This window comes from Danio rerio, chromosome 6 (genome assembly GCF_052040795.2).
Source record: "Danio rerio strain M-AB ecotype USA chromosome 6, GRCz13ab, whole genome shotgun sequence".
NCBI classification, from domain to species: Eukaryota; Metazoa; Chordata; class Actinopteri; order Cypriniformes; family Danionidae; genus Danio; species Danio rerio.
The window spans coordinates 14,338,748-14,364,639 of NC_141026.1; the positions used below are offsets into that span (position 1 = coordinate 14,338,748).

The 25,892-nt window shown below is 35.5% G+C and overlaps 2 protein-coding genes across 10 annotated transcripts in view; both read right to left on the bottom strand.

Annotated features, from left to right (window-relative positions):
- Positions 1-6,176, bottom strand: part of fmnl2b (formin-like 2b) — a 59,558-nt gene extending 53,382 nt beyond the window's left edge. For 7 of the 8 annotated variants that reach the window (XR_015493233.1, XM_087256740.1, XM_087256741.1 and 4 more), the window contains exon 1: positions 5,608-6,176. Coding sequence is in view for 7 of the 8 variants with exons in the window: in XM_087256740.1 (XP_087112866.1) it covers positions 5,608-5,727 (120 nt within the window). In the remaining variant the exon portion in view is untranslated. The remainder of the gene's footprint in view (positions 1-5,607) is intronic. The other variant, XM_087256742.1, reaches the window with a different exon arrangement.
- mylkb (myosin light chain kinase b) overlaps positions 1-25,892 on the bottom strand; it is a 103,862-nt gene that overhangs the window by 45,681 nt on the left and 32,289 nt on the right. Inside the window, exons 14-17 of one of the 2 annotated variants that reach the window (XR_015493234.1) lie at positions 20,982-21,105; positions 20,783-20,873; positions 19,378-19,512; positions 15,868-16,343 (exon numbers count right to left, since the gene is read on the bottom strand). Coding sequence is in view for 1 of the 2 variants with exons in the window: in XM_087256743.1 (XP_087112869.1) it covers positions 16,096-16,343; positions 19,378-19,512; positions 20,783-20,873; positions 20,982-21,105 (598 nt within the window). In the remaining variant the exon portion in view is untranslated. Of the gene's footprint in view, positions 1-14,593; positions 16,344-19,377; positions 19,513-20,782; positions 20,874-20,981; positions 21,106-25,892 lie in introns of those variants that run through there. The other variant, XM_087256743.1, reaches the window with a different exon arrangement.

A 25,892-nucleotide genomic window follows, 5' to 3' on the forward strand; every position in this document is an offset into this window, starting at 1 on the left:
GTGACCATTGAGAATACATACATTGCCATATCGATGCCAAATTTTTATATTGTTCATCACTAATGACTAGCATTTATTTTTTACCCACTAAATTACTATTCGATGTAACAATTTTTGACATATCAACATTTTTTAATAAATATACAGAACAAGAATCATATCTGTCAATCCAACAAATTATACCCATTTGTCAACAAGATGTTAGTACAATTAAAAAAATACAATTAAACTTTGTATGATCACTTCTATATATTTAAGGGCTGCACAATATTGGAAATTTTATATTGCAATATTCTGTTTTGATGTTGTATATATTTAAATACGAATAAAATGTCACCAGAGGATTAAATTTTTTTTTTTAAATAGATCAACTGGGGTGATCAAGCCCTTCTTTGCATCTGCAAAAGATACAATAAATGACATGCATATACAAAAACAACAGAGCAAAAAAAAAAAGTTAAATACATAGTGCTTTATGGTTTTTGGGGGAGTCTAACAGTATTGAAATATAGCAATTAAACATAAATAACATGGTTCTCATTGTAGAAACAATTTTATACACAAATATAAAATAATATTTAATAATGTTTTCATCCTTTAATCTTTAATAAATAATCAAATGCTGCGATGTGATGTGACTATTGCAAATACACACATTCAGCCCTTTCTTTTTTACACACTAAAATACCATGCAGTGTTACAACTTCAGATATATCAAAAAAATTCAAACAAATATACTGAACAAGAATCATATCCATCAATCTATTGGATTTTACCCATTTGTCAGCAAGACGTTTTTACTATTTAAAGACACATAAAGTTTGTGGCATCTAAAGGGAAAGACTACAATGACACTTCAATTTTTTCACTTACATTCATGATCTCTTGGCAGTTGAAAATTGTAAAAATTTAGGTGAGAGATTTTTTAGAAGACAAGGAAACAATGTTTCTTCAACTATTTTATGCACTTACAAATATAATGTCTAATTTATTTAATCAATTAATCTTTAAATGAGAAGAATGTACACTTTATGGCCAAACAGGACATGGCTAAAAACTTTGTATGATCACTTCTATAATTTAAGGGCTGTACAATATTGGAAAATCTGATATTGCAATATTTAATTTTTTTGTAATAAATATTGTGAGTGATATGATTACATTTTCACAAGATGGTTTGAAAAGCTCTATGTGAGGGAGTCTAAAATGTAATAATCACAATGCAAAAAATGCTTCTCTTCTTTTGCCTTGTTTTGTGTCTAGTCCAAATATCAAAAATTCTTAGATCACGTAAAAATACGGTTTTGTTTACACCTTCAGAAGAAATAAATCAAAATGAATAGTTTTTCATTCAAACAAGCAAAATTATCTGCCAATGTGACAAGTGAAATTATCTTATTTTTGCTTTGAAGTGTAGATATTTGAACTTGAAACAAGTCAAAAACTCTAAAGCATAAATGCATAAATTGTATCAATTCTGTATAAATAATGAGTAAAATTAATCTGTTACACCTCCAAACATAATCATTTATTTGTGGCCAAATATTTTAAAAACATTTGAAATTTCACAGGTTTTACAAAAATGACATGCAAATTATAAACCATGGTTAAACTTAGCAGTGACTACAAATTACATGTGTTCTGCATTTATCTACAGTTGAAGTCAGAATTATCAGCCCACTTTGATTTTTTTATTCTTTTTTAAATATTTCCCAAATTATGTTTAACAGAGCAAAAAAATGTTCACAGTATGTCTGATATTATATTTTTTTTTCTAGAGAAAGTCTTATTTATTTATTTATTTTTGCTAGGATAAAAGTAGATTTATATTTTTTTAAATCCATTTTAAGGTCAAAATTATTAGCCCCTTTAAGCAATTTTCTTTTTCGATAGTCTACAGAACAAACCATCATTATACAATAACTTTCCTAATTACCCTAACCTGCCTAGTTAACCTATTTAAGCCTTTAAATATCACTTTAAGCTGTATAGAAGTGTCTTGAATAATATCTAGTCAAACAATATTTACTGTCATCATGGCAAAGATAAAATAAATCAGTTATTAGACATAAATCATTAAAAATATTACGTTTAGAAATATGTTGAAAAAATCTTCTCTCCATTAAACGGAAATTGGGGAAAAAAATAAACAGGGAGAGGAGGTAATAATTCTGACTTCAACTGCAGATTTCAGACTCAACACTGCATAATGTAACTATTGCAAATAGTGATATCGATGCTGAAACGCTATTGTGCACCCCTAATAGATTTAATAAGAATGTTAGTAGGTTTGTTCCCTTATACATAAACATATTTGTTATGCAGAATGTTGAACATATTCCCCTCATATTCTGACCGATTATTTTCACATTTTTATACATTATATATACTTAACTCACATTTACTTACTATGTGAATACACTTTTTTCCAATTTATTTTTTATCAGACACCAAAAAATGGAATGTATTAAGCAGTAAACACACTTACAGTAAACTATATTCAAATTAATTCAAACCTTCAGAGATAGCTAACTGAAACATTCTGTCAATTCTTTGTGTGTGTTTTTTCCTGCTACACTTTTTGTTCTCTCATTTTGGGGATAATAAGCTTGACTGAATGATTAATGAGAGAAAGGCTCTGAAATCAAACAGTCTGGGTGGTTGAAATGAAAGCACAGGAGAAGGGCCCAACACTTGGAAAAGGGTGAACTGAAGAGACTTGGGCTGCAAAAGCCAACACTACTGGGACAGAATTTGTGATGCAAATCGGAGAAAACGAGGCAACATTAGCCAATTTGCATTCACTCCCCCCGTTCCATCTCCCTTTATACAGACACAAACAGACTTGCCCACACACATGCATGATGCGCACATGGCATGGAGCCGTTATGCTGATTTGCAGACTTTTAACTGGGATACTCAATGCACTGATTAGATCTCGACTGATCTAAGGGCAGGTCTCTAATGTAAGCACATGACATGTGTCTGTTTGGGGGACGCTCTGAAAATTAAATCAAGGTGATAAGTAACAGATGACCCACTCTAAGTGAATTAATTAAAGACCCTTGAGAACTTTACATGTAAACCTTGTCAAAACATAATGCAGTCACGATAATCAAAGCTCTATCAAAAATAGTACAGTAATACAATCTAATTTCCTGAAAGTTAATTCTACTCATCTAAAAAGAGTTTTGAACTCAGTGTTGAAGGTAATGAGTTAATTAAATACCTTGTTACTTCAACTAAAATGTAGTAAGTTCACAGTACTCATATAAATTAGTTTTTTTTAACTCAAAAGGCTTGTAGCAACTGGTTTCCTTAAACAGTTTGAGTTGCCTTAACTTATTGGGTTTTACAGTACTTTACAGTTTTGAGTTCTCTTCATTTACTGTGCTCAAATTGCTTTTGTTTACTCAAATGGATTAAGTTCACAGTACTCATTAAGATTAGTTGTTGAACTTAAATAGTTTGTTGCAACTGGTTTCCTTAAATGGTTTAAGTTACCTTAAAATATTGGGATTTACAATGTTGGTGAATATTAAAGACAACTTTTTAAAGTTGAAACAGAGGTCCTTGTTGTTCATAACATATAAAGGCAAAGCAAATATAGTACCCATGATTCCTGACAATACTCAGAATAAAATTTCAATTTTAATCACCTTTAAAAAAATTCTGTAATTTGTTTCTTCTTAAAAAATGTTTAACTTAATCTCACCTCTCAAAATGTTTAACCCTAATCTCACTGTATAGTTTAGCTTTGGTTCAAACTATAACATTTATTTTACTCTAAATTCAAAATATTCATCCACACACAAAAAAAATATGGATTAATGTAGAAACACTAAATACATTTGTTATTTTTTTATAACCTTAGATGACAATTAGGCATGGGCTAGTATGAGATTCTGACAGTATGATAACCTTGGATAAAAATATCATGGTTTCATAGTATGACTGTATTGTGATTATTGCTCTAAAATATATTATTTTTAAATGTCTTGGTAAAATATTTTTCCCCTCCTTTTAATCAGAATATATTTTATTTTGAGTAACATTTAAAATATTTTGGAGCAGTAAACATTCCAGGCTAAATAATTACAAATGAATTATTGGCTTTTGCTATCTTTGTTTCAGAAACATTGATTTCTTTACAATTTAAAACAGCATCTTAGGATATCCTAAAAAAAACAATAACAAAAAATCTTACATATATCATAGGAACAGTATTGCAGAAATGTTTGGTGGTTTTAATACCTTGACTTTTCCAAACCGTGATATACCTTAAAAACGGTTATATGGTTGCACATTTTCCCAGTCTACATTGAGGTTTTAAGATAATAAATATTAAAATAGTTGGCCTGTCTAAGAGACTGAACATTTTTCACAACATTAATACATTCAGTCTATAGCAGAACCTTTATTCACTTAATATAGTGTATCAAACTTTAGGAATCTATGATTAAGATCTTTTTGTTGAGATTTAACATAAATTTTCTGTTTATATAGACACACAAGCAAGCACCATTTTGGTAAACAACACAATACTATATATGCACAGGTAAACAAACCATGTCAGCTCATGTGTGAGTTTATTCACGCGTTATTATTATGCAACAGGTAAAAGGTAATTATTTTGTAAAATAAATGTAATTTCTTGCTTTAATTTTAATGTGATGACCTTAATGTGTTATCAGGGGCCCTGTTTTTTACTTCAGTTTTGCCTGTATGTGCGTTTCTGACTTTCAAAGTGCAGGCAGCTGTTGACTTTCATTTTATTAGTCGCTGAGCACCATGTTATCAGCTAAATATCTTCTTTAATGTTCTGCTGAATGACAAAAAGTTTGAAGAGTCTGAGGTAAATTAACATTAAGTTCGTATTTTCGCATGAACTATCTCTTCGAAGTCACAGGTAAAACGCAGATCCTATATTTATTGATCGCTGAGGGGAAATTTCAAGTCTCCGAGGAGATATTTGTACCACTCCAAATGTCATTTTAATAGACTGCAAGATGTATTGTGAATTAGATCGCAGCACAGATATTACGTATATCCCTCGAGACATTATTCTTAAGAGCCCTTCATCAAGACACACTGATGCTTTTCAGACCCCATCACAGACAACAACCAGACAGGCTGTGCCAGTGGCTCAAATATCAACCAGCAATACCTATTATACACCGTTACTCAGTCGGGATATTATTAAGTAGGCTACATGTACTTTTCAAGCTACAAGAATTCCGTTAAATCCAGCACAAAAACAATCCTATTTAAAAGCAAATGCAGGGGATGCGGTGGCCTACACTGCACGCTGCCATGACTAGGGAATTATATTAGAAAAAGCATACACAGATGCATAACTACCGCAATAATGTGCAAGCTTACAATATGATGAGGCAAAAATGGAATTCTCAATAAAGGGGCCGCGCGCCTGCAATTAGTAGCTATCATGCACGCGCAAACAGCATCAAAGCACTGCACACTGCCAAGCGCACACAATAGAGGCGTGTGTGCTGGCGTGGGCTGCCAGCTTCCATACTAGTTGTGCACATGATACCAATTACATCGGTACGCTCCACCCGGAATTTCAGGATATTAGTCATAAATTACCAGTGCGATTGCAAATCTCTCCTCCAGTTCGGCAGGGTCCGGCATGGGCAGTTTAGGGGGTTTGCTGCCCCTCGCCCTGAAATCTGTGAGCTGAGCATCCATACTTTCTGCGTTCCCCATGTTTTTTTTTTTTGTCTGATGCCCGGCGACGCTAAATCCTTTCGAAAAAACGTATTCCGCTCCAAAATGTAATCAAGAAGCAGCAAAGCAAGCAAACAAAGATAACGCAGGCTTTTATAGGTGTCTAGACGCCCTCTCCATCGATGCAAACCCGCAGAGCTCAGTATCAGATGCGAGACTTCGACAATAGCATCCCTACATTGTTAATCCGTATCTGTCGGGCCCTCCGTTCATTTCTCGGAGCTGTTGAGCATCGTTCAGTCAGCGGCAGCGGCTCGGAAGCAGGGCGCATTTATCAGTATAACGCACAATGAACGCACCGCTGGAGGGTTGCGGCATGATAACGCGCATGGCTCGGACTCGGGCAGGCCAGTTAATCCGCGCTGTGTTGATGATAACAGACGGACTTCGACAAAACGCAAACTCCCCCATTCAATCCCCGACACAATGAAGCCTTTCAGCACCAATCCCCCGCTGGGGAGTGCCAAAAAGCCATGCTGAGGAGTCGAGGGGGAGGCAATGTTTTGTTCTGTTGCATGCCGGTATTTGTAGTTTTGGATGAACAGCGTGTAAATTTACTTTTTTTAAGAGCTGCGACGGTGTAACTATATTCATTTATAGTTTTTTGTCTGTGTGTTCATTTGTTGTGCAGTATTTTTTGTTAAATAGTAGTAAAAATGCGGATTATAGGCTGAGTCTTATTGTTATTATGTTGTAAAATATGCTAGGCTCCATCATGTTGTCCTAACAAAAATTGATGAATCGTTTTTACAAGTTTAAGTAGATTGAACATAAATTAAAACAATTAAGTTGTTCCCCAAAAAACCTAAGAAGTGTGTTTTTTCGATTCATTTTAAATAAGTTGTTTGAACAAGCAACAAAAGTAATGTTTGAGTGTATTACTATCAATAGCCTATATTTAGCACTTTATTAGTTTTTTGCAAAACCATAAGTTTAAAAATACTGTTTAACTATGTCTTATTAATATTATTATTATTAATATTAATATTATTATTATTGCAGCATATTTTAATGTACAATTTACACTATTAACAAACCATTGACTGTTAACAAACCCTTAACTAAGACTTTTATTTCAGTACTACTAAGCTGCTTATTAATAGTTACTAAGGTAGTAGTAGTTTGAAATAAACAAATTGTCATAATATATTGATAAAACAAAGGTTATGTTATTTGGGAAATTAAAAAGTAGTCATAATATAGATAAAAAAAAACTGATAATGAAGGTATAGAAAGAGTACATGCAATAACATGCAACAATTTATTGTTGTTGTATTGGATCATAAAATTAGTTGGAAACCACAAATAAATAATGTGATATCAAAATTGATAAAATCCGTAGCAATAGTGTATAATGCAATATTTATTCTGGACAATAAATCAATGTATGTATTGTATAACACAGTGGTTCTCAAAGTGGGGGTCGGGACCCCCCGAGGGGTCGCGGGGCAATGAAGGGGGGTCGCCTGGTGATTTCCAAAAATCTATTTATTTTTATTAAACAATTAACATATTTTAAAGAATCAACATATTTTATCCATAACTATACTGAAAAAAAATAGTTGTTTATAGTTACTATATAGTGTATAGTTACTATAGTAGCTTATAGTTACTAGTTCTATTGGATTGCGACCCCTGGGGTAATTACATTATATTAAAGGCAGCAATAGCGTCAGATGCATTTTGATTTTATAACATCAGGTTATACTTTCTGGCACATTTAAAGCACTGACACAAATTTAATTGGTGTGTCTGCGTCATTGCATGCAAGGTTTCTGTATTTATAGTCACCTCAGAGGATATTGGGGGTCGCGAGTCACTGGCATTGTTATTTTGGGGGTCGCGGGCTGAAAAGTTTGGGAACCCCTGGTATAACACACTTATGTTGCCATATATAAGTTATTGTGTTGAAATATGGGGGAAATACAGATAAATTTAACGATCCTTATGTATAATGCAGAAAAAAGTAATTAGACTGATGTGGGGTATTTGGAGCATACAAATCCTTTATTTTTTAAATGGAAGATACTTAAGTTAAATGATTTGGTTAAATCTAAACAGCGCAATTTATGTTTCAAGCTACGAATAAATTGCTCCCGAAATGCAAACATTTATTTTTCACTCCATAATAATTGCCACATTGTGTTAGACTAAAGTTTAAAAATTTTATTACAGAAAAAAATGGATTGTATACTTTACACTGTTAACAAAACATACATGTTTCTCTGTGATAAAAGTAAATTGTCATCTTTATTTGTTTAAATGTTAATTAAAGATGCTTTATATTTCAATCTATTATCAGTCGTATGTTTAAAACTTTATGCTATGTAATGTTTACTGGATTATTTTAATTGTATTGTTTTTATTTAATTTCATCAATAAATTGTGTCCTGTTTTACATGTGTGATTAAAATTGCATTTTATTAGTGTACTAGTATTAGAAATTAGGCTTACTGTATGTATAAAGTTTGCAAACTTACCTTTTTGTTATATTTTTTACTCAAGTCCTTAAAGAATTCTGATTCCTTTTTTAAAATACTTAAATTCACTAAATGTCAGAGTAGAATAAGTAAGTTAAGTAAATATTAAATTATTAAATTAAGTAACTAATATACTTCAAATTTATCCCATACTGGGTTGCAGCTGGAAGGGCATCCGCTGTGTAAAACAAATGCTAGTAAATGAAAATGAATTAATAAATACTTCAAAATAATACACTGCCTTAATAACATTAATTTTGACAAACAATTCACTGTAAAAATGCTGGGTTCCACATTATTCCTTTATGTTGTTCCAACACAAATCAATTAAGCTAACTTAATTATTTTTAGGCGAGGCAGTGGCGCAGTAGGTAGTGCTGTCGCCTCACACCAAGAAGGTCGCTGGTTCGAACCTTGTCTCAGTTAGCGTTTCTGTGTGGAGTTTGCATGTTCTCCCTGCCTTCGCGTGGCTTTCCTCCGGGTGGTCCGGTTTCCCCACAGTCCAAAGACATGCGGTACAGGTAAATTGGGTAGGCTAAATTGTCCGTAGTGTATGAGTATGTGTGTGGATGTTTCCCAAAGATGGGTTGGGGCTGGAAGGGCATCCGCTACGTAAAAACTTGCTGGATAAGTTGGCGGTTCATTCCGCTGTGGCGACCCTGGAATAATAAAGGGAATAAGCCGACAAGAAAATGAATGAATGAGTAAATGAATAATTATTTTGTATAAAATTTAAGTGGATTGAGCATGAAACAATTAAGTTGTCCAAAATAAACCTCAGAAAATTTGTTGATTCGGCTCATATTTAATAAGTAGTTGTGGCGAGGGGGCGTGGCCGAGAGCCGTGGGAACGGAGTGAGGCCACCGCGTAAGTGGATACACCTGCGGTGCGCACCTGCTTCGGATCCCACGGAAGGAGCTCTGGATGATAAAAGGAGGAACGATGGCAGAGGAAGCTGAGAGAGGACCAGGCCCGGACATATTTTAATTTTGCTTTCAGTTTGACGGCAGTCTCCGTGAGGAGCTGCCGTCCGTTTGTTTTGGTTTAGACTGCAGTCTCCGTGAGGAGCTGCCGTCACTGTTATTAATAAATATTTTGAACCTGCGTCGGTTCTCCGCCTCCTTCTTCCCGGCGGCCAAAGGGGCCGTGAACTTCATTACAATAGTTATTTTAAATAAAAAAATTTTTTGTGCAGTTTTTGTTTTTGTTTCCACTGGAGGCCACTGTGTACGCTTTTTCAGATCTCAAATTTCTATAGCGAGTACCATTTGCGCCCACTGTTCTCGCGTAAATACACCAGAGGCCGATGTTAACTGACTGAATGTCTAACCGGCTGACTAATCGACTGATACACCCTCCTCCTTGCCTAAACCCAACCAATAGTGTTTTCAAAAGCATTGATTGACTCGCTCACCCACTTCCCTCAACCCAACCAACAGTTTTAAAAAGCAATATGGAAAAAAAAAACCCTCGCCTGATTTTTACCATGCACGTTTTCAGATTTTACCACATTCTCCGCCTGTTATTTACTTGTTCATTTCATTTTCAACTTGAACCTTGTTGTCGTGGTCAACTCCTCTCTGCATCTCAAGTCCGCAAACGTACATGGCGAGCTAACTGGACAAACCGGCAACAGCAAGTAAGCAGTTCATATGGAGGTAAGCGGTCAGCTGGTAAACACGAAAAAGGAACAGCTTCATACCGCCCTGTAGCATTCGTTATAAAGATGAAATTCAGCCATACATAGCTCTGGATACATAACTTGTGATCTCCAGAAATGTATATAGGGCTACATTTTCAGAATGAGACTTAATAAGTAAAGTTTTAAGCAGCAAAAAAAATTTTTTTAAGTAAAACAAAAAACATAAATGTCACAAAGCACATAAGGGAAACACTTTATTTAAATGGGTGATTAAATAATCACTGCCAGTTCAATCAAATAAACCTCAATTAACATACATGGCCAGACTTGCTGATTTTGCTGATCTATTTATAATATTTCATGTGAAGACAAATTTAAAGCACACTTTAAAAAGCAAATAGTTACTTTAGAAAAGTGAGTAAGCCAGTTGCCTTAAAAGAAATGAGTTGACTTTACTTTAAATAGTGAGTAAATCTGTTGTATGAATGGTTAAGTTGACTTGCATTATAATTATGCACATAACTCAATTAATCAATAGTTTTAAGGCCATAGCCTTACTCACTTTTTAAAGTAAAGTCTACTTATCGTTGTAAAAGCAATGGATTTATTCACTTTTTTAAGTAAAGTAAAACTAATAGCTTTTAACAGTTTATTGTATGATAAACAAAGTACCCAAAGATAAGTAAAAAGGTCGGTTTGAGTCTTAATTTAATGACTAATTCATTCTCAGAGAATAGTGCAGACACTCAAAGGCAGCTGAAGCCTGTATGCGGTCATAAATATGATATGAAGGGTTGTACTGCAGGTTGCTGCACAAATTCACCTCATTGCTCTGTCATGCAAGTGAATTAACTAAAAAAAGGTAAAGTGAACTCAAAGTGGAAACAGCACAGACATTTCTTTTCTATTTCAGGAGTCTATGGTGGTCATCCACAGTTTCTAAATGACCCCATTGGCCACTTTTAGAAATTATAATTATTATAACTATTAAATAAATCAGTAATATATAATCATTAGACTAAAATAAAAAATGCAAAAAGAACTAATAAAGGTAATATCTTGATACAGTAAGGTCTCCAACAGTATGAATGTGGCAAGATGAGCTGTGTTTTTATTACTAGATTTCACTGCAGCACAGATTTCATGTAAAATGAGTGCACTAAAGTATACTGACTCAAAAAGTTAATGACATGTAATTAATAAAACCCGTGTTGGTTACACTTTATAATAACAGCACACTGTTAATCATTTATTAAGCATTAAAAGGGACCTATTATGCCTATTTAAGATGTGAAGTAAGTCTCTGATCTCAATATTGAGCTCTAAATACCACACAAATAATGTTTTATAACTCTTCGAAACTCCTATTTTTATGCTTTGATCCAAATGAGTGAATTTTGCTTTAAACTCAAATGAGATGAGCCAAAATAGGGCGGGGCTACAAATGCGCCAGCATAGTGGCGGATTCAAAAACAAGACTACCATCCTATGCTAATGAGGGAGACATTGTTACCAATAGGCGGAGCTTACCCCCTCTGATGACATGTACAAAGGGAGAATGTCAATCAAAGTGTTTCTGCAGACTGTTTTTATCAAGTGTGGCTATAAAAAATCTAATGAATACATTTTTACCATTTGAAGCTGGTTATATTTACTGACTGTTGCTGCACAAAAGTATGTAAACCCCTTATAAAACTAATTTTGCTTAATAGGTTCCCTTTAATTCAACATTAATTAAAATTAACAGTCTATAAATACAGCTATAAGTGATGTACTCTTGATTTATAAGGACACATGGTCTTAATGATTGCAGTTTCATACCTTGTTATTATTTTCAGTCTCGTTATTTGTTGTTATACGTACTATAATTCATTTGCTATTACTGTTATATAAGTATTAAATTATTCACAAACCAGTTATTTAATAGTTGTTGGTGGTTTTAAAATCATTCAAAGTGAGTAAGTAAATGTTTAATAAACTAGTGATTTAGAAAAAAAACACATTAATTTTAAGATACAAAACTGTATAACCGTACACCAAAATGCTAAATAAAATGCAAAAAAATGAAATATAAAACCCTAAATTGCACTGCAATCATATCTAAAAATGTTACAGTTTAAACCCAACTGATTAACATTGAAATGTTTTATCATGTTCTTATATTGCTATATTATTATGTTGTTGTTTTAACAAATTTATTGTATGTACAAAAATTGTTGTATTTGGACATTATTGTTTCTCAGGCAATTTTTAAATGGTACAAATATGTTGATTTTAGATAAGATTGCAAAGATTTATTTTTCATTTGATACAGTATTTTATTTCTCAACTTGAAAATAAATATTTTAGTATGACTCTGTCATTTATTTAACTTGTCTTAGAATATAACTGAGCCTTTACTTTCCATTTATAAGGGGTTAATAGCCATTAGATGAGCTCACAAAACTAGAAATGTGAGTTAATAAAGCATGCATTAAACATATAGAGTAACTACTACTATATACCTAATTAAGATGTATAAATGCTCGTTTGAAGAGTTTGTTAATCATTTACTTCCTTATTCTAAATGATATTTAAAACCACCAACTACTCTTAAAAAAATAATTTGTGAATAATTTAATACTTAATTTAGTAGCGAAAAATGAACATCAACTAAGTATGATAATAAATCATTAAGTCCATTATATAAGTGTGTGTAAGTCAAGAATAAAGCATGTGTAGCTGTATTTAAACTGCTAACTAATCTCTATTAATGTAGAGGTAATGACTTAACTGGTGCTTAATAAATGATTAATAGAGTGCAGTTATTATAAAGTGCTACCTAAGTGTTTTCTGTGTTTTGTTGTCCAATTATCCCAACTTCAGAATGTTGCTATATGCAACCCAGGCTCATTGGAAATTCATATATTTGAGAACCGACAGAAATATACCCTGGACTACGTCTTTAGTTTATGTTTTCACAAATCCATGTGCATTTCAATCAATCTTTAATTCGTTACCAAGACACTTTTTCTCATACATGCTAATTCTCGTAAACCCACCAGAGGCCGCTGTATACATTTCTGTTTATCTTAACATCCTTTATGAGCACTTTCTTATGCTGCGTTCACACCAGACGTGGATGAGGTGTCAAGAGCAAGTGATTTACATGTTAAGTCAATGCAAAGATGTGAATAGACATCCCGCGGCACGATTCATGCAAATGAGGCAGCTCGAATGACGCAATTCACCTGAATAAAGCTGTGCAAGTTGAGCGTTTTGCATGTTTGACGTGCTTCACGCAGATATCGCGACACCATTTCATCAAACTGGGCTCAAGTCTGAAGCACTGCTGAAAGGCTCCATCATCCAGGTTAAGTCTCTGTAGGAGTTGAAGAACTCACAGGGCTGGGTGCACTTCTGAAAGGATCTATAGTGGACACGACGGCGAACTAATCTACGCTGTTTTTCAGCATTCCTAAAGCACATAAAGCACAGCTACTCTCTTAATAAAATCCATGTTAGCCATTTAGCCACGTAGCTAGAGACAGAAGCCCTGCCCATGAAGCGAATCCGCGTCTATTGTAAAGTGAATTTGATGCACGAGTGAAGCGAGTACAATCAAAAAAAATCACACGTCTATTCACGTGTAAATAGCGTGATTCATTCATGCATGCGACGTGAACACAGCATTAAGAGAAGCCTGTCTGCTTGTTGTGGAGCATAATATATCAGCTTGATATCGACTTACCCACACACCCCGAATGATAGTGTTTTCAAAAGCAAACTACAGAAGAAAAGCAATCCTGGCCAGGTGCTTCTACTATGACTTCACACTGCTTTTTGGGTTTCGTTTTGTCTGGTTTCTGGAACCAGTCACACTAGAAACGCCGTCCATACAGAGGTCGTTCATTTTACAGAAGTAACAACAATTGCACAAAATGCAGCCATTTGTTAAGTTGAAGACTGAATTATTAGCCCTCCTGAATTATTAGTCCTCCTGAATTATTAGCCCTGGCTGCGTATTTTTTCCCCAATTTGTGTTTAATGTAAAGAAGATATTTTTTCAACACATTTCTAAACTTAACAGTTTTAATAACTAATTTCTAATAATTGATTTCTTTTATCTTTGCCATGATGGCAGTAAATCATATTTTACTAGATATTTTACAAGATACTTGCAAGTGACATTTAAAGGCTTAACTAGGTTAATCAGGCAAGTTAGTGTAATTCACAATTCATTGTATAAAGTCGCTGTCAAACTGCACTTTTTGCTCCTTAGATTTCCACTCATGGGTAATTCTTCAACGACGGGCACATTTATGTCCTTTGATCATATATCTTAAAATATATATATATAATTTTGTTCAAATTTCTCTTTCTTTGTCAAACTAACAATAAAACCTACTTAAAAAATGTACTACCTTTGTATTATTTTTTTTCATATTATTCAACCTCCTTTTAGGTGTCAAAATCACTGTTTTCACCTTGTCGCACACCCAGAGTTCAACTTCAACAGTGAAAATAACATTTTAAAATATTATTTATCTGGTGTCTATTAATGTATCCTAATTAAGTACTAGTGAAATAATTAAAATATTTTATAGTATCAGTTGATCATTTCCACCACAACACTGTAATGTCGCTTTAAAAAGTTTGTGTGAAAGATTATTTAGGTGGTTCAATAGAGGGAATAAATTTTTTTATCAACAACACTTGAATAAAAATCAAAGTAATAATTGATTTGATAAGGAAACACATTTATTCTACGTCATTTCCAAATATGTTGCACCTTCAAAGAAGTTTTAAAAATTAAACAAAATTAAAGTGAATAAGAGTGTTTTGTATACATAAAAAGGCTAGTATCAATTCAAAGCTAATCGGTGAAGCTATTTTTCATTTTTTCACAATAAATTGTTGAAATGTCATTTCCACCACTGTCATTTCCATCACCACAAAAAATATTTAAAAAGTTCTCGTCACACATTAAAAGTGTATTCACAATGTATAAGTTTATGCTCTATTTAATTAACAAATTCAGTTTATTTATTTTCTAATAAGCTCTTAACCAAATTAATATTACATTTTAGAGGTTTACAGGTGTACAATTCAGCATACAACTAATTTATTTCATTGACAAATGTATATTTATTATATATATATATATATATATTGTTCAAAGATAGGTTAAACTAGAGACACAAATGATCTTAGACAATGTTTGACTGCCACAACTTATTTCATTTTGAAATAAGCTGTCTATTGAGATGTGGTGGAATTGACATTTGTTTAGTGGTAAAAATGTTTCTCTCCTTATCTAAGTTTGTCCTCTTACAGATCTTAAAACTTGACAGACTGTTGAAACTTATGAGGCTATGTTATGTTAATTTTGAACAAGTTTTTTTACTCAACTTCACAAGGCTAAAAATGCCCATAGTTGAAGAATGGCCCTCGTATGCATGTAAATGCAACAGACTGAAAACGCAAGCTCATGCAACAAGTTTCGCAGTTTGCTGCGTTTCAAAGTTCAAGCTTGGTGAATTCAGACCTGCTAAATCATGTGAATGTGGGGTACCAATAGAAGATCAAAACGTGATCTCTCTGGACAGAAATTACAAATATGAACTAATTGCTTGTTTTATAAACATCTGATCATCTGGTTTAACTCCACCCATTTTCTCAACGTCATACAACAGAATTTTGCATGCTCAAACTCTAGTGTGACCTTGGTTTATTCTGTAGACAATCAAAAAAATCTTTATTGTTTGATGGGGCGAATAATATTGAACCTTAACCTTAAAATTAAGAACGGCTTTTATTCTAGTCAAAATAAAACAAATAAGACTTTCTTCAGAAGAAAAAATATTAGAAATACTTTGAAAATTCTTTGCGTTGTTAAAATCAATTGTGAAATATTTGAAAAAGAAAAAAACACAGCAGGGCTAATAATTTTATCTTTAACTATACATGCAAGCACATTTTCTCAATGAGCCTGTGTTGCCTACATAGGTTGTCACATAGATAGTTCCTTTTGGAAATTCAGTCAGGGATCATTAAAGGCTCAAGCTGGAATGTCTCTGATTTTAGCAAACAGTTGTACTCAAAAACTGTTTTGCTCTCTCCATACTATTCTAGGCAGTAAGAAGACACATAAATACGATGTAAAATAGAGGAAGAATTGACTTGGTGTGTAAATGATTAAGATATTCGGTTCCTGGGTTATTCAGTGCATTCTTCATCATTGTTCAGTCCTCTTCCTCTCCTTCAGCGTCTCCCTCCTCCTCCTGCATAAACTCCACCATCAGCTCAGCGGTGCAGGATGCTTCTCCCAGGCCGTTGACGGCTTTGCAGGTGTACTTGGCGTCATCATCAGGGCAAACTTCTGAGATCACCAGACTACAGTGGCCGTCCTCCTCATAGTCAATCTGGAAGTGGCGTGTCTCCTTAATAGGTTGGTCATCTTTGTACCACACCACCTCAGGATCTGGGTAGCCTTTATTTTCAGAAAAGAAAGTAAATCAGTAGTGTTCTATTTTTTCTATCTTTTACATACATTGAAGTCAGTGTGAATAGAAAGTTGCTGAGACATTTATTTCAGTATGTTGATGTACTTCCTACTGAAACAGAGCATTGATTAGTGGGCGGGGCTTTATTTTTGTGAATCATTCCCTCATAGCAAACTAACAATAAGAGGGGCGTGGTTACGAATATTGTGGCTCAAGCTGTCAAACTGATGTCATTAACGGGATCGCTACTTCAGATGCCCAAGCAAATTTTTAAACATTAATTGAAGATTATTAAAACAATGTTTTTTTTCAGTGGAATAACTTGCACGGATTAATTGTTCATCTAAAGAGCAACGATGTGAGCTAGCAAAATAAACATTGTAAATTTTGATTTCTCACAGACTTTAAAGGCTTTCATTTTCTTAGTTTAAATCTTTTCTCACAGTGTCTGAAATAGTTAATTTAAGGATCAGGGGTCTTATTTTATAAAAATGTATGTAGAAACTTTCTAAGCTTTAAAGCTTTTTTAACTAGATGCTCATTTCTTTTGGTCAATATTAGCTTTGAAGGCTTATTCAGCACTTGTATATAAAGGGACGTGAATAGTAGTGATTGTGTTGGTTTTACTGTGTCAGTTCTCATCCTGTGGTTGTGGATTTACTTCGACGCTAACTGTGGTAAAAAGACTTTGCTTTCCGGCTTGCTGGTCAAAGAGAGTGTTCACCAGCGAACAACCACCAGATGTCGCTGGTAAACATTTAAACACAAACATTCACACTCATTGAACTACATATCTGCCATGTTATGGACTACAACAACCAGTCATGCAACACACACACAACCGGTTCCAGATCCACACTGATTGCACTCTCACAGCTGAAGCCACTCACCCAATGATTATTTGGACTATTTAAACCCCTCTTTTCCACACACATGTTGCCGAGTCTTGTTTATCTTTAAGGTGACATTACACCGCGTTATCCTGGTCTTGTTTTCCCGTGTTTTGATCTTAGCCTTGTTTTCCCGTGTTTTGATCTTAGCCTTGTTTATCCAGTTCTCCTGTTTAGCCGCCTGCCTTCTGACCTCTCGCCTTTGTTTGACTACGATTCTGGACTGCCTGTATAGATCTGTTTGCACCTGTGTTGACCATTGCTTGCCTGACTATGATTAAACCTGCATTTGGATCCTAACTTCTGTTGTTGGTGTCACTCCCCGTCGTAACAGAGAGGTACACACCTTCAAGGAAGGTCTAATAACTTGTACACAGTTATAAGCTATAGAAGTCATATTTTTTGGGTAGTGATTTCATATATGTGATGGCGGACAGTCAATAATTTATTCTAAAATGTAATCTCAATATAAGCTTTAAATGTTAATATTATGTGACAAAAATTCAGTTCAGCACAGTTTTACAGTTGAGGTCAGAATTATTAGCCCCTTGTTTATTTTATTTTCTTAATTTCTGTTTAACGGAGAGATTTTTTTTCAACACATTTTTAAACAAAATAGTTTTAATAACTGATTTCTAATGAATTATTTTATCTTTGCCATTATGACACTACATAATGTTTTACTAGATATTTTTCATGACACTTTTATACAGTTGAAAGTGACATTTAAAGGCTTAACTGGGTTAATTAGGTTAACTAGGCAAGTTATTGTATAACGATGGTTTGTTCTGTATGTAACCCCGCCGGTCCTACACTTCCCAACCCGCTCCAAGCTGGTATCGAACTGGCAACTTTCCGCATGGTAGTCAGTTGCTCTAACAAGGAGGCTAAAGACCATGGCCTCTAGCATCTGTTGAGACTATCGAGAAAAAAAAGATCAGCTTAAAGGGGCTATTAATTTGGAAAATGGTGTTTGAAAAATTAAAAACTGCTTTTATTCTAGCCAAAATAAAACAAATAAGACTTTCTCCAGAAGAAAAAATATTATCAGACATACTGTAAAAATGTCATTGCTCTGTTAAAGATCATTTGGGAAATATTTAAAAAAGAAAAAAAATCAAAGGGGGTCTAATAATTCTGACTTCAACTGTATGTTAGAATGACTCCTATGGCCATTTTAGTAGTTATCGAATTCTGCTTTTCTAGAGTTAAAAATAGAGAAACAATAGATGACTGCAGCATTTTTTTAATAATAAAAAAAGAACAATCCTACATTAAATCAAGTTCCAGCAATGTTGTTCTGGGTGTCACGGTGGGTAGCATGATCGCCTCACAGCAAGAATGTTGTTGGTTTGAGCCCCGGCTGGCTCAGTTAGCATTTATGTGTGGAGTTTGCATGTTCTCCTCATGTTAGTGTGGGGTTTCTCCGGGTGCTCCAGTTTCCCCCACAGTCCAAAGACATGCGCTATAGGTGAATTGAATCAGCTAAACTGGCCATAGAGTATGTGTGTGAAAGGGTGTGTTTCCCATTGTTGGGTTGCGGATGGAAGGGCATCCGCTGTGTAAAAAATATGCTGGATAAGTTGGTGGTTCATTCCACTGTGGCAACCACAGATTAATAAAATGACTAAGCTGACAAGAAAATGAATGAATGAATGTTGTTGTTCTTAATGTCTTCAGAAGATTTACAATATTAAAAACAACAACACTGCTGGAATTTGATTCAACTTAGGATTGTTTTTTTTTTCTTTTCTTTTAATAAAAAAACATGCTTCAGTCTTAACATGTTTAATTCTTAATCAATCTATCTACAACAAACCAACCTTAGAGTGATGTCTGAAGGATCATGTGACACTGCAGACTACACTAATGGCTCCAGAAAAGTTTTTTAATGACACTTTCATGACACTTTTATACAGTTTAAAGTGACATTTAAAGGCTTAACTGGGTTAATTAGGTTAACTATATCACATTTTAGTATTGTACAATGATTTTTTTACTGCATTTTTAACTAAACCAGGAATGGTGAACATGAAAATCTTTAAAAATTCAGCTATATATTTAAGGGTTAACGACAGAGTAATGACTCAGTAATTCAAATGTAGAAGCTGTTAAAAATGAAGCTCATTACCTTCAATCTTGCAGTCAAAGCGGGCAGCGCTGCCTTCCACCACTTCCACATCCTGAATGACAGAGGCGAAGCTGGGCGCTGCTGGAGTGTGGTTTTCATCCTCCACGCTCTCAAGAAATGGTGCTGGAGGCTCTTCTAAACGCACACATGTATATTATATTTTACGTTATACTGCAAAAAATGTTAATTAACAGTTTTTGTATTTTGTGATTTACAAGTGTTTTCTGTTTATTTATGCTTGTGTTTATTTATGCTTGAATATAGCATTATGGGAGTTTTATCTCAGCTTTGTCAACTTTTGATGTTGAAAATTCTACTTTACAGTTTAACAAAGAATTTTATTAACATTTTAATTATATAATGCATAAGAAATAAACTATAGAAAATTAAGTCAAAAAAAAAAAAACTGAAATAGTGTCTGTTTATTACAATGTAGCGTAATATACAACACCAGCCTAGACAAAATATCACTTTAAACTATAAAAATGTTAATAAAAGTCACTTTTTCCAGTTGTTAAAAGTTGTTAGAAGAAAGATCAATAACCTAATTATAAGAATAAAAATATGAATCACAAATTTGGGAAACTGCTAATTTAAGGATTTTGTTTACAGTTGATGCAAATAATATTTGTACAAATATGAGATTTACAGTTTTATAAGATTAGTTTGGCACACTTTTTTAAACTTTTCAAATATTTCAGCATATTTTCAATTGTGTTCAATACACAATTACAAAATATCCTTTTTCATACACAAAATAAGTTTCATCTATATAAATGTTTCATTCACAACTGCCTTTCATAAAGCTATTACTATTAAACTTTTGATTTGCATCTCTTTACATCCAGTCAAATACAGAACATCTGTCTATCATTTCATTCAACTGATCTTAATCACTGAATAATTTTATTATGTCCATAGATTTTTAAGTTTCCTGTTCATTGTCTAATAGTTTGTTAGTTACAAATTGCAGCAAGAGATTTCAGTCAAGAAATGGTTGCAACATTACAATCCAACAATACTACAATAAATACTTTGTTTTTAAATTGTCAATTTGTCAGATGGCTGTGTTTATAGTTTTACAAACCTGTACCTAGTATTATCTGCTACTGATTAACTAGTTAAGTAATGTACTAATTTGAAAACAGTCCCAACCAAATGTTTTCACATATCACAAAGATATTTTGTTGCAACAATGATTATGTAGAATGAAAATATGTCTAACCATGACATCAGGTATTGAAAGAATACTAATGGAACTACAAGTGTAAGTAGTTGAAAGTTTTGTTCTAAGAGATTTGAAATGTATTCAATTAGTTATGAAAATAATACCAAACTGATTTTTAAAAACCCTGTAATTTACAGTGTGGCAACAATGTAAAAATAGTTTGCTATAGGTCATTACCTTCAGTTGGAGAGCTTTTCTTTGGGCCGATGCCTCCTAACATTCCCATAGAGCTGAATCTGGAAATGGCTCTCACTGCATTCCCAGTTTTCTGCAGAGACGCTCACAAACATGAAGACTAAGCTCTGTCCCTTCACCAAGAGACAGTTTCCCCTACAAAGTAATTCCCTGTGTAACAAATAAATCAAAATGCTCTCACCTGCCAGCGACGTCTCAGGATGTACTTTTTCATCCTTTCTTTGGACAGCTGTTTAGCTTCCATGTTTTTGGTGTCCTGTTTGAGCCAGGAGTGCTCGAAACACTGAGCGCAGGTCAGTCTGGCCCTAAAATATGGGTCAGGAAAATAAAATATTCACCTCAATATTTAGTGCTTACTACACTCTCAGAAATAAAGGTATACAGGAGCTGTCACTGGGGCAGTACCTTTTTAAAAGGTATATTTGTACCTGAAGGGTCCATAATGGTACCTCAAAGATACTTTTTAGGTACATTTGGACACTAATATGCACTAATATGACTCTTTGGGTACAAATATGTATGTTTTAAAAAGGTACTGCCCCAGTGACAGCTCCTGTATACCTTTATTTCTGAGAGTGTCTTAATAGATTTGATAAGGATGAGTTTGATCATTTACTTTGCCTATCCTTCATGTACAGATTTTACTGGGATACTAGTTATTTGATAAATTTGGCACAAACTTGAAGTTAGTGGTTTTTTTTTTTTTTTACCCCTGTTGTAGCATATATCTACATTTACATTTACATTTAGTCATTTAGCAGACACTTTTATCCAAAGCGACTTGCAAATGAGGACAAGGAAGCAATTTTCACAATTATAAGAGCAACAATGAATAAGTGCTGCAAGTTTCAGGTCTGTAAAGTCTAAGAAGGAAAGTATTAGTAATTTTTTAGTAATTTAGTAATTAAAAAAAAATTTTTTTTGTGAAATTTTAGTAATGTGTTTTTTTAAATTAATTTTAATTTTTTTTTATTTTAAGTACAGTTAGTGGTATATCCAGAGACAGGCAATTTGGTAATTTTGGCAATTTGGTATATCCAGAGAGGCAATTTTTCTAAGCTAAAAAGCTTCCCGAACAAGGAAAAGTGCAGGATGGGACTTGATTTCTTTTATCAATAACTGATTTGATGATTTCAATTTATATTATATTCAATACCCTAAGTTCCTTTTAAAAGCCATGTTCATTTTGAAGACTCCCTCTTTCCACCCCTACTCCTCCTCCTTTCCTAGATGGGTGGCACGGTGGCCCAGTAGTTAGTACTGTTGCCTCACAGCAAGAACGTCACTGGTTCTAGTCCTTAAAAAGCCAGCCAATGTTTCTGTGTGGAGTTTAGCACTTTAGCAGCATCTAGAACAGCAGCCTGTAAGTACATTTAAGATTTGTTTCAGTTGTTGTGTATGGTTTGAGGACTTGTTTCCAGCTGTTTGTGTAAAGTTGTAGGACATTTAAACTTGCTTTCAGTTGTGTATACTACTAGAAGTTGTTTAGCCACTGTTTCCTTGGTTACTATAAGAGCTTGTGTAGCGAACGCAGACGCGGTTTCGCGTCGTCCGCCTCAGTTTCGGCCCTTGTTTTGACTCGGGAGGCGTGTCCAAACGCCAGGTAACCACTATATAGTGAGCACGGTAGCATTAGTCGGCAGGAGAAGCACTTTAGCAGCATCTAGAACAGCAGCCTGTAAGTACATTTAAGATTTGTTTCAGTTGTTGTGTATGGTTTGAGGACTTGTTTCCAGCTGTTTGTGTAAAGTTGTAGGACATTTAAACTTGCTTTCAGTTGTGTATACTACTAGAAGTTGTTTAGCCACTGTTTCCTTGGTTACTATAAGAGCTTGTGTAGCGAACGCAGACGCGGTTTCGCGTCGTCCGCCTCAGTTTCGGCCCTTGTTTTGACTCGGGAGGCGTGTCCAAACGCCAGGTAACCACTATATAGTGAGCACGGTAGCATTAGTCGGCAGGAGAAGCACTTTAGCAGCATCTAGAACAGCAGCCTGTAAGTACATTTAAGATTTGTTTCAGTTGTTGTGTATGGTTTGAGGACTTGTTTCCAGCTGTTTGTGTAAAGTTGTAGGACATTTAAACTTGCTTTCAGTTGTGTATACTACTAGAAGTTGTTTAGCCACTGTTTCCTTGGTTACTATAAGAGCTTGTGTAGCGAACGCAGACGTGGTTTCGCGTCGTCCGCCTCAGTCTCGGCCCTTGTTTTGACTCTCGAGGCGTGTCCAGCTGAATTCAATCAGCTAGTGCTTTGGGGGTTATATAAACAACTAGTTCACCGCGGCAGCGGTCGTGGCAGCCTCGTGTGAAGACCGCCTCGTGTGAAGACCGCCTCGTGTGAAGACCGCCTCGTGTGAAGACCGCCTCGTGTGAAGACCATCGACTCTACCTGCGCGACTCCACCGAGCAAAGACACCGACAAAGCACTTGAGTACTTTACTGTATTGTTTTACTTTACACTTATTTTTTGTTGTCAGTGCACTTTTATTATGTGTTTTCTAATTCCTGTTGTTACTAACACTCGCAAAACACGGGAGGTATGCTGCAGGCGTAATCCTCACAACCTTCGTTCAATACATGTATCTACTATTTCACAACTCTCTCTCTCCGTGGGCCTCTGGAACTGTCAATCAGCTGTTAACAAGGCAGATTTTATTACCTCCATAGCTACATATTCTGACTATAATCTCATGGCTCTAACTGAGACCTGGTTGAGGCCGGAGGACACTGCTACACATGCTACTCTTTCTGCTAATTTCTCTTTTTCCCACACTCCTCGTCAGACAGGGAGAGGGGGTGGGACTGGACTACTAATTTCCAAAGAATGGAAATTTACTCTGATACCATCCCTGCCAACAATCAGCTCCTTTGAATTCCATGCAGTCACCATTATCCACCCCTTCTACATAAATGTGATTGTCATCTACCGCCCACCAGGTAAATTAGGTCACTTCCTAGATGAACTGGATGTTCTTCTCTCATCTTTTTCTAATTTTGCCACTCCCTTATTGGTGCTAGGTGACTTCAACATTTACGTTGACAAACCGCAAGCTGCAGACTTTCAGACTTTGCTTGCCTCTTTTGACCTAAAAAGAGCACCTACTTCTGCTACCCACAAATCAGGTAATCAGCTAGACCTTATTTACACACGACACTGCTTCACTGATCAAACAATAGTAACTCCACTACAAATATCTGATCATTTCCTTCTGTCTCTCAACATCCACATTACTCCTGAGCCGCCACACACTCCAACACTGGTTACCTTTCGCAGAAACCTACGATCTCTCTCACCCAACAGACTATCCACCATTGTTTCAGACTCTCTTCCTCCATCTCGCAAACTCACTGCACTTGATTCGAACAGTGCCACTAATACACTCTGCTCCACACTAGCATCATGTCTAGACCGATTATGTCCTCTTGCATCCAGGCCAGCCCGTGCCAGTCCTCCTGCACCCTGGCTCTCAGATGCTCTCCGTGAGCATCGCTCAAAACTTCGGGCTGCAGAGAGAATTTGGCGGAAAACTAAAAATCCTGCACATCTCTTAACATACCAAACTCTTCTGTTCTCTTTCTCAGCTGAGGTTACTTCTGCAAAGCAGACGTATTACCGTCTGAAAATCAACAATGTCACTAATCCTCGCCTACTTTTTAAAACATTTTCCTCCCTCCTCTATCCTCCTCCTCCACCCGCATCCTCCACACTTACTACTGATGACTTTGCTACATTCTTCTGCACCAAAACTGCAAAAATCAGTGCTCAATTTGCTGCACCTACAACAAACACGCAAGATACAACACCAACACCACACACACTCACCTCTTTTTCTCAGCTCTCTGAGTCTGAGGTGTCCAAACTTGTGCTATCTAGCCATGCAACCACCTGTCCACTCGATCCCATTCCCTCTCATCTCTTGCAAGCCATCTCTCCTGCAGTCATACCAACACTGACTCACATAATTAACACATCTCTTGACTCTGGTTTATTCCCCACTACATTTAAGCAGGCTAGGGTAACCCCACTGCTAAAGAAACCCAACCTGGACCATACGCTACTTGAAAACTACAGACCAGTATCCCTGCTTCCATTCATGGCCAAGATTCTGGAGAAAGTAGTGTTCAATCAAGTCCTGGACTTTCTTACTCAAAACAATCTCATGGACAACAAGCAATCCGGCTTTAAGAAAGGCCACTCAACTGAGACTGCCCTGCTCTCGGTCGTGGAGGATCTCAGACTGGCTAAAGCAGACTCTAAATCATCAGTCCTTATTTTGCTGGACTTGTCAGCTGCTTTTGACACTGTCAACCACCAGATCCTGCTATCTACGCTCGAGTCACTGGGCGTTGCGGGCACTGTTATACAATGGTTCAGATCTTACCTCTCTGACAGGTCATTCAGGGTGTCTTGGAGGGGAGAGGTGTCCAACCTACAGCATCTAAACACTGGGGTACCTCAAGGCTCTGTTCTTGGGCCACTTCTCTTCTCCATCTACACATAATCTCTAGGACCAGTCATCCAGAGACATGGATTCTCCTACCATTGCTATGCTGATGACACCCAGCTATACCTCTCTTTTCATCCTGATGATCCCTCCGTTCCAGCTCGTATCTCAGCCTTCCTGTTGGATATTTCACACTGGATGAAAGATCATCATCTTCAGCTGAACCTCGCAAAAACGGAAATGCTTGTAGTTTCTGCCAACCCGACTCTACACCATAACTTTTCAATCCAGATGGATGGGGCAACCATTACTGCATCCAAAATGGTGAAAAGCCTTGGAGTAACGATTGATGACCAACTAAACTTCTCTGACCACATTTCTAGAACTGCTCGATCGTGCAGATTTGCACTCTATAACATCAGAAAGATCCGACCCTTCTTATCTGAACATGCAGCTCAACTCCTTGTTCAAGCTCTTGTTCTCTCCAAACTGGATTACTGCAACTCTCTACTAGCTGGGCTTCCAGCTAACTCTATCAAGCCTCTTCAACTGCTCCAGAATGCAGCAGCACGGGTTGTCTTCAATGAACCTAAACGAGCACATGTCACTCCGCTGCTAGTACGTTTGCACTGGCTGCCAGTTGCTGCTCG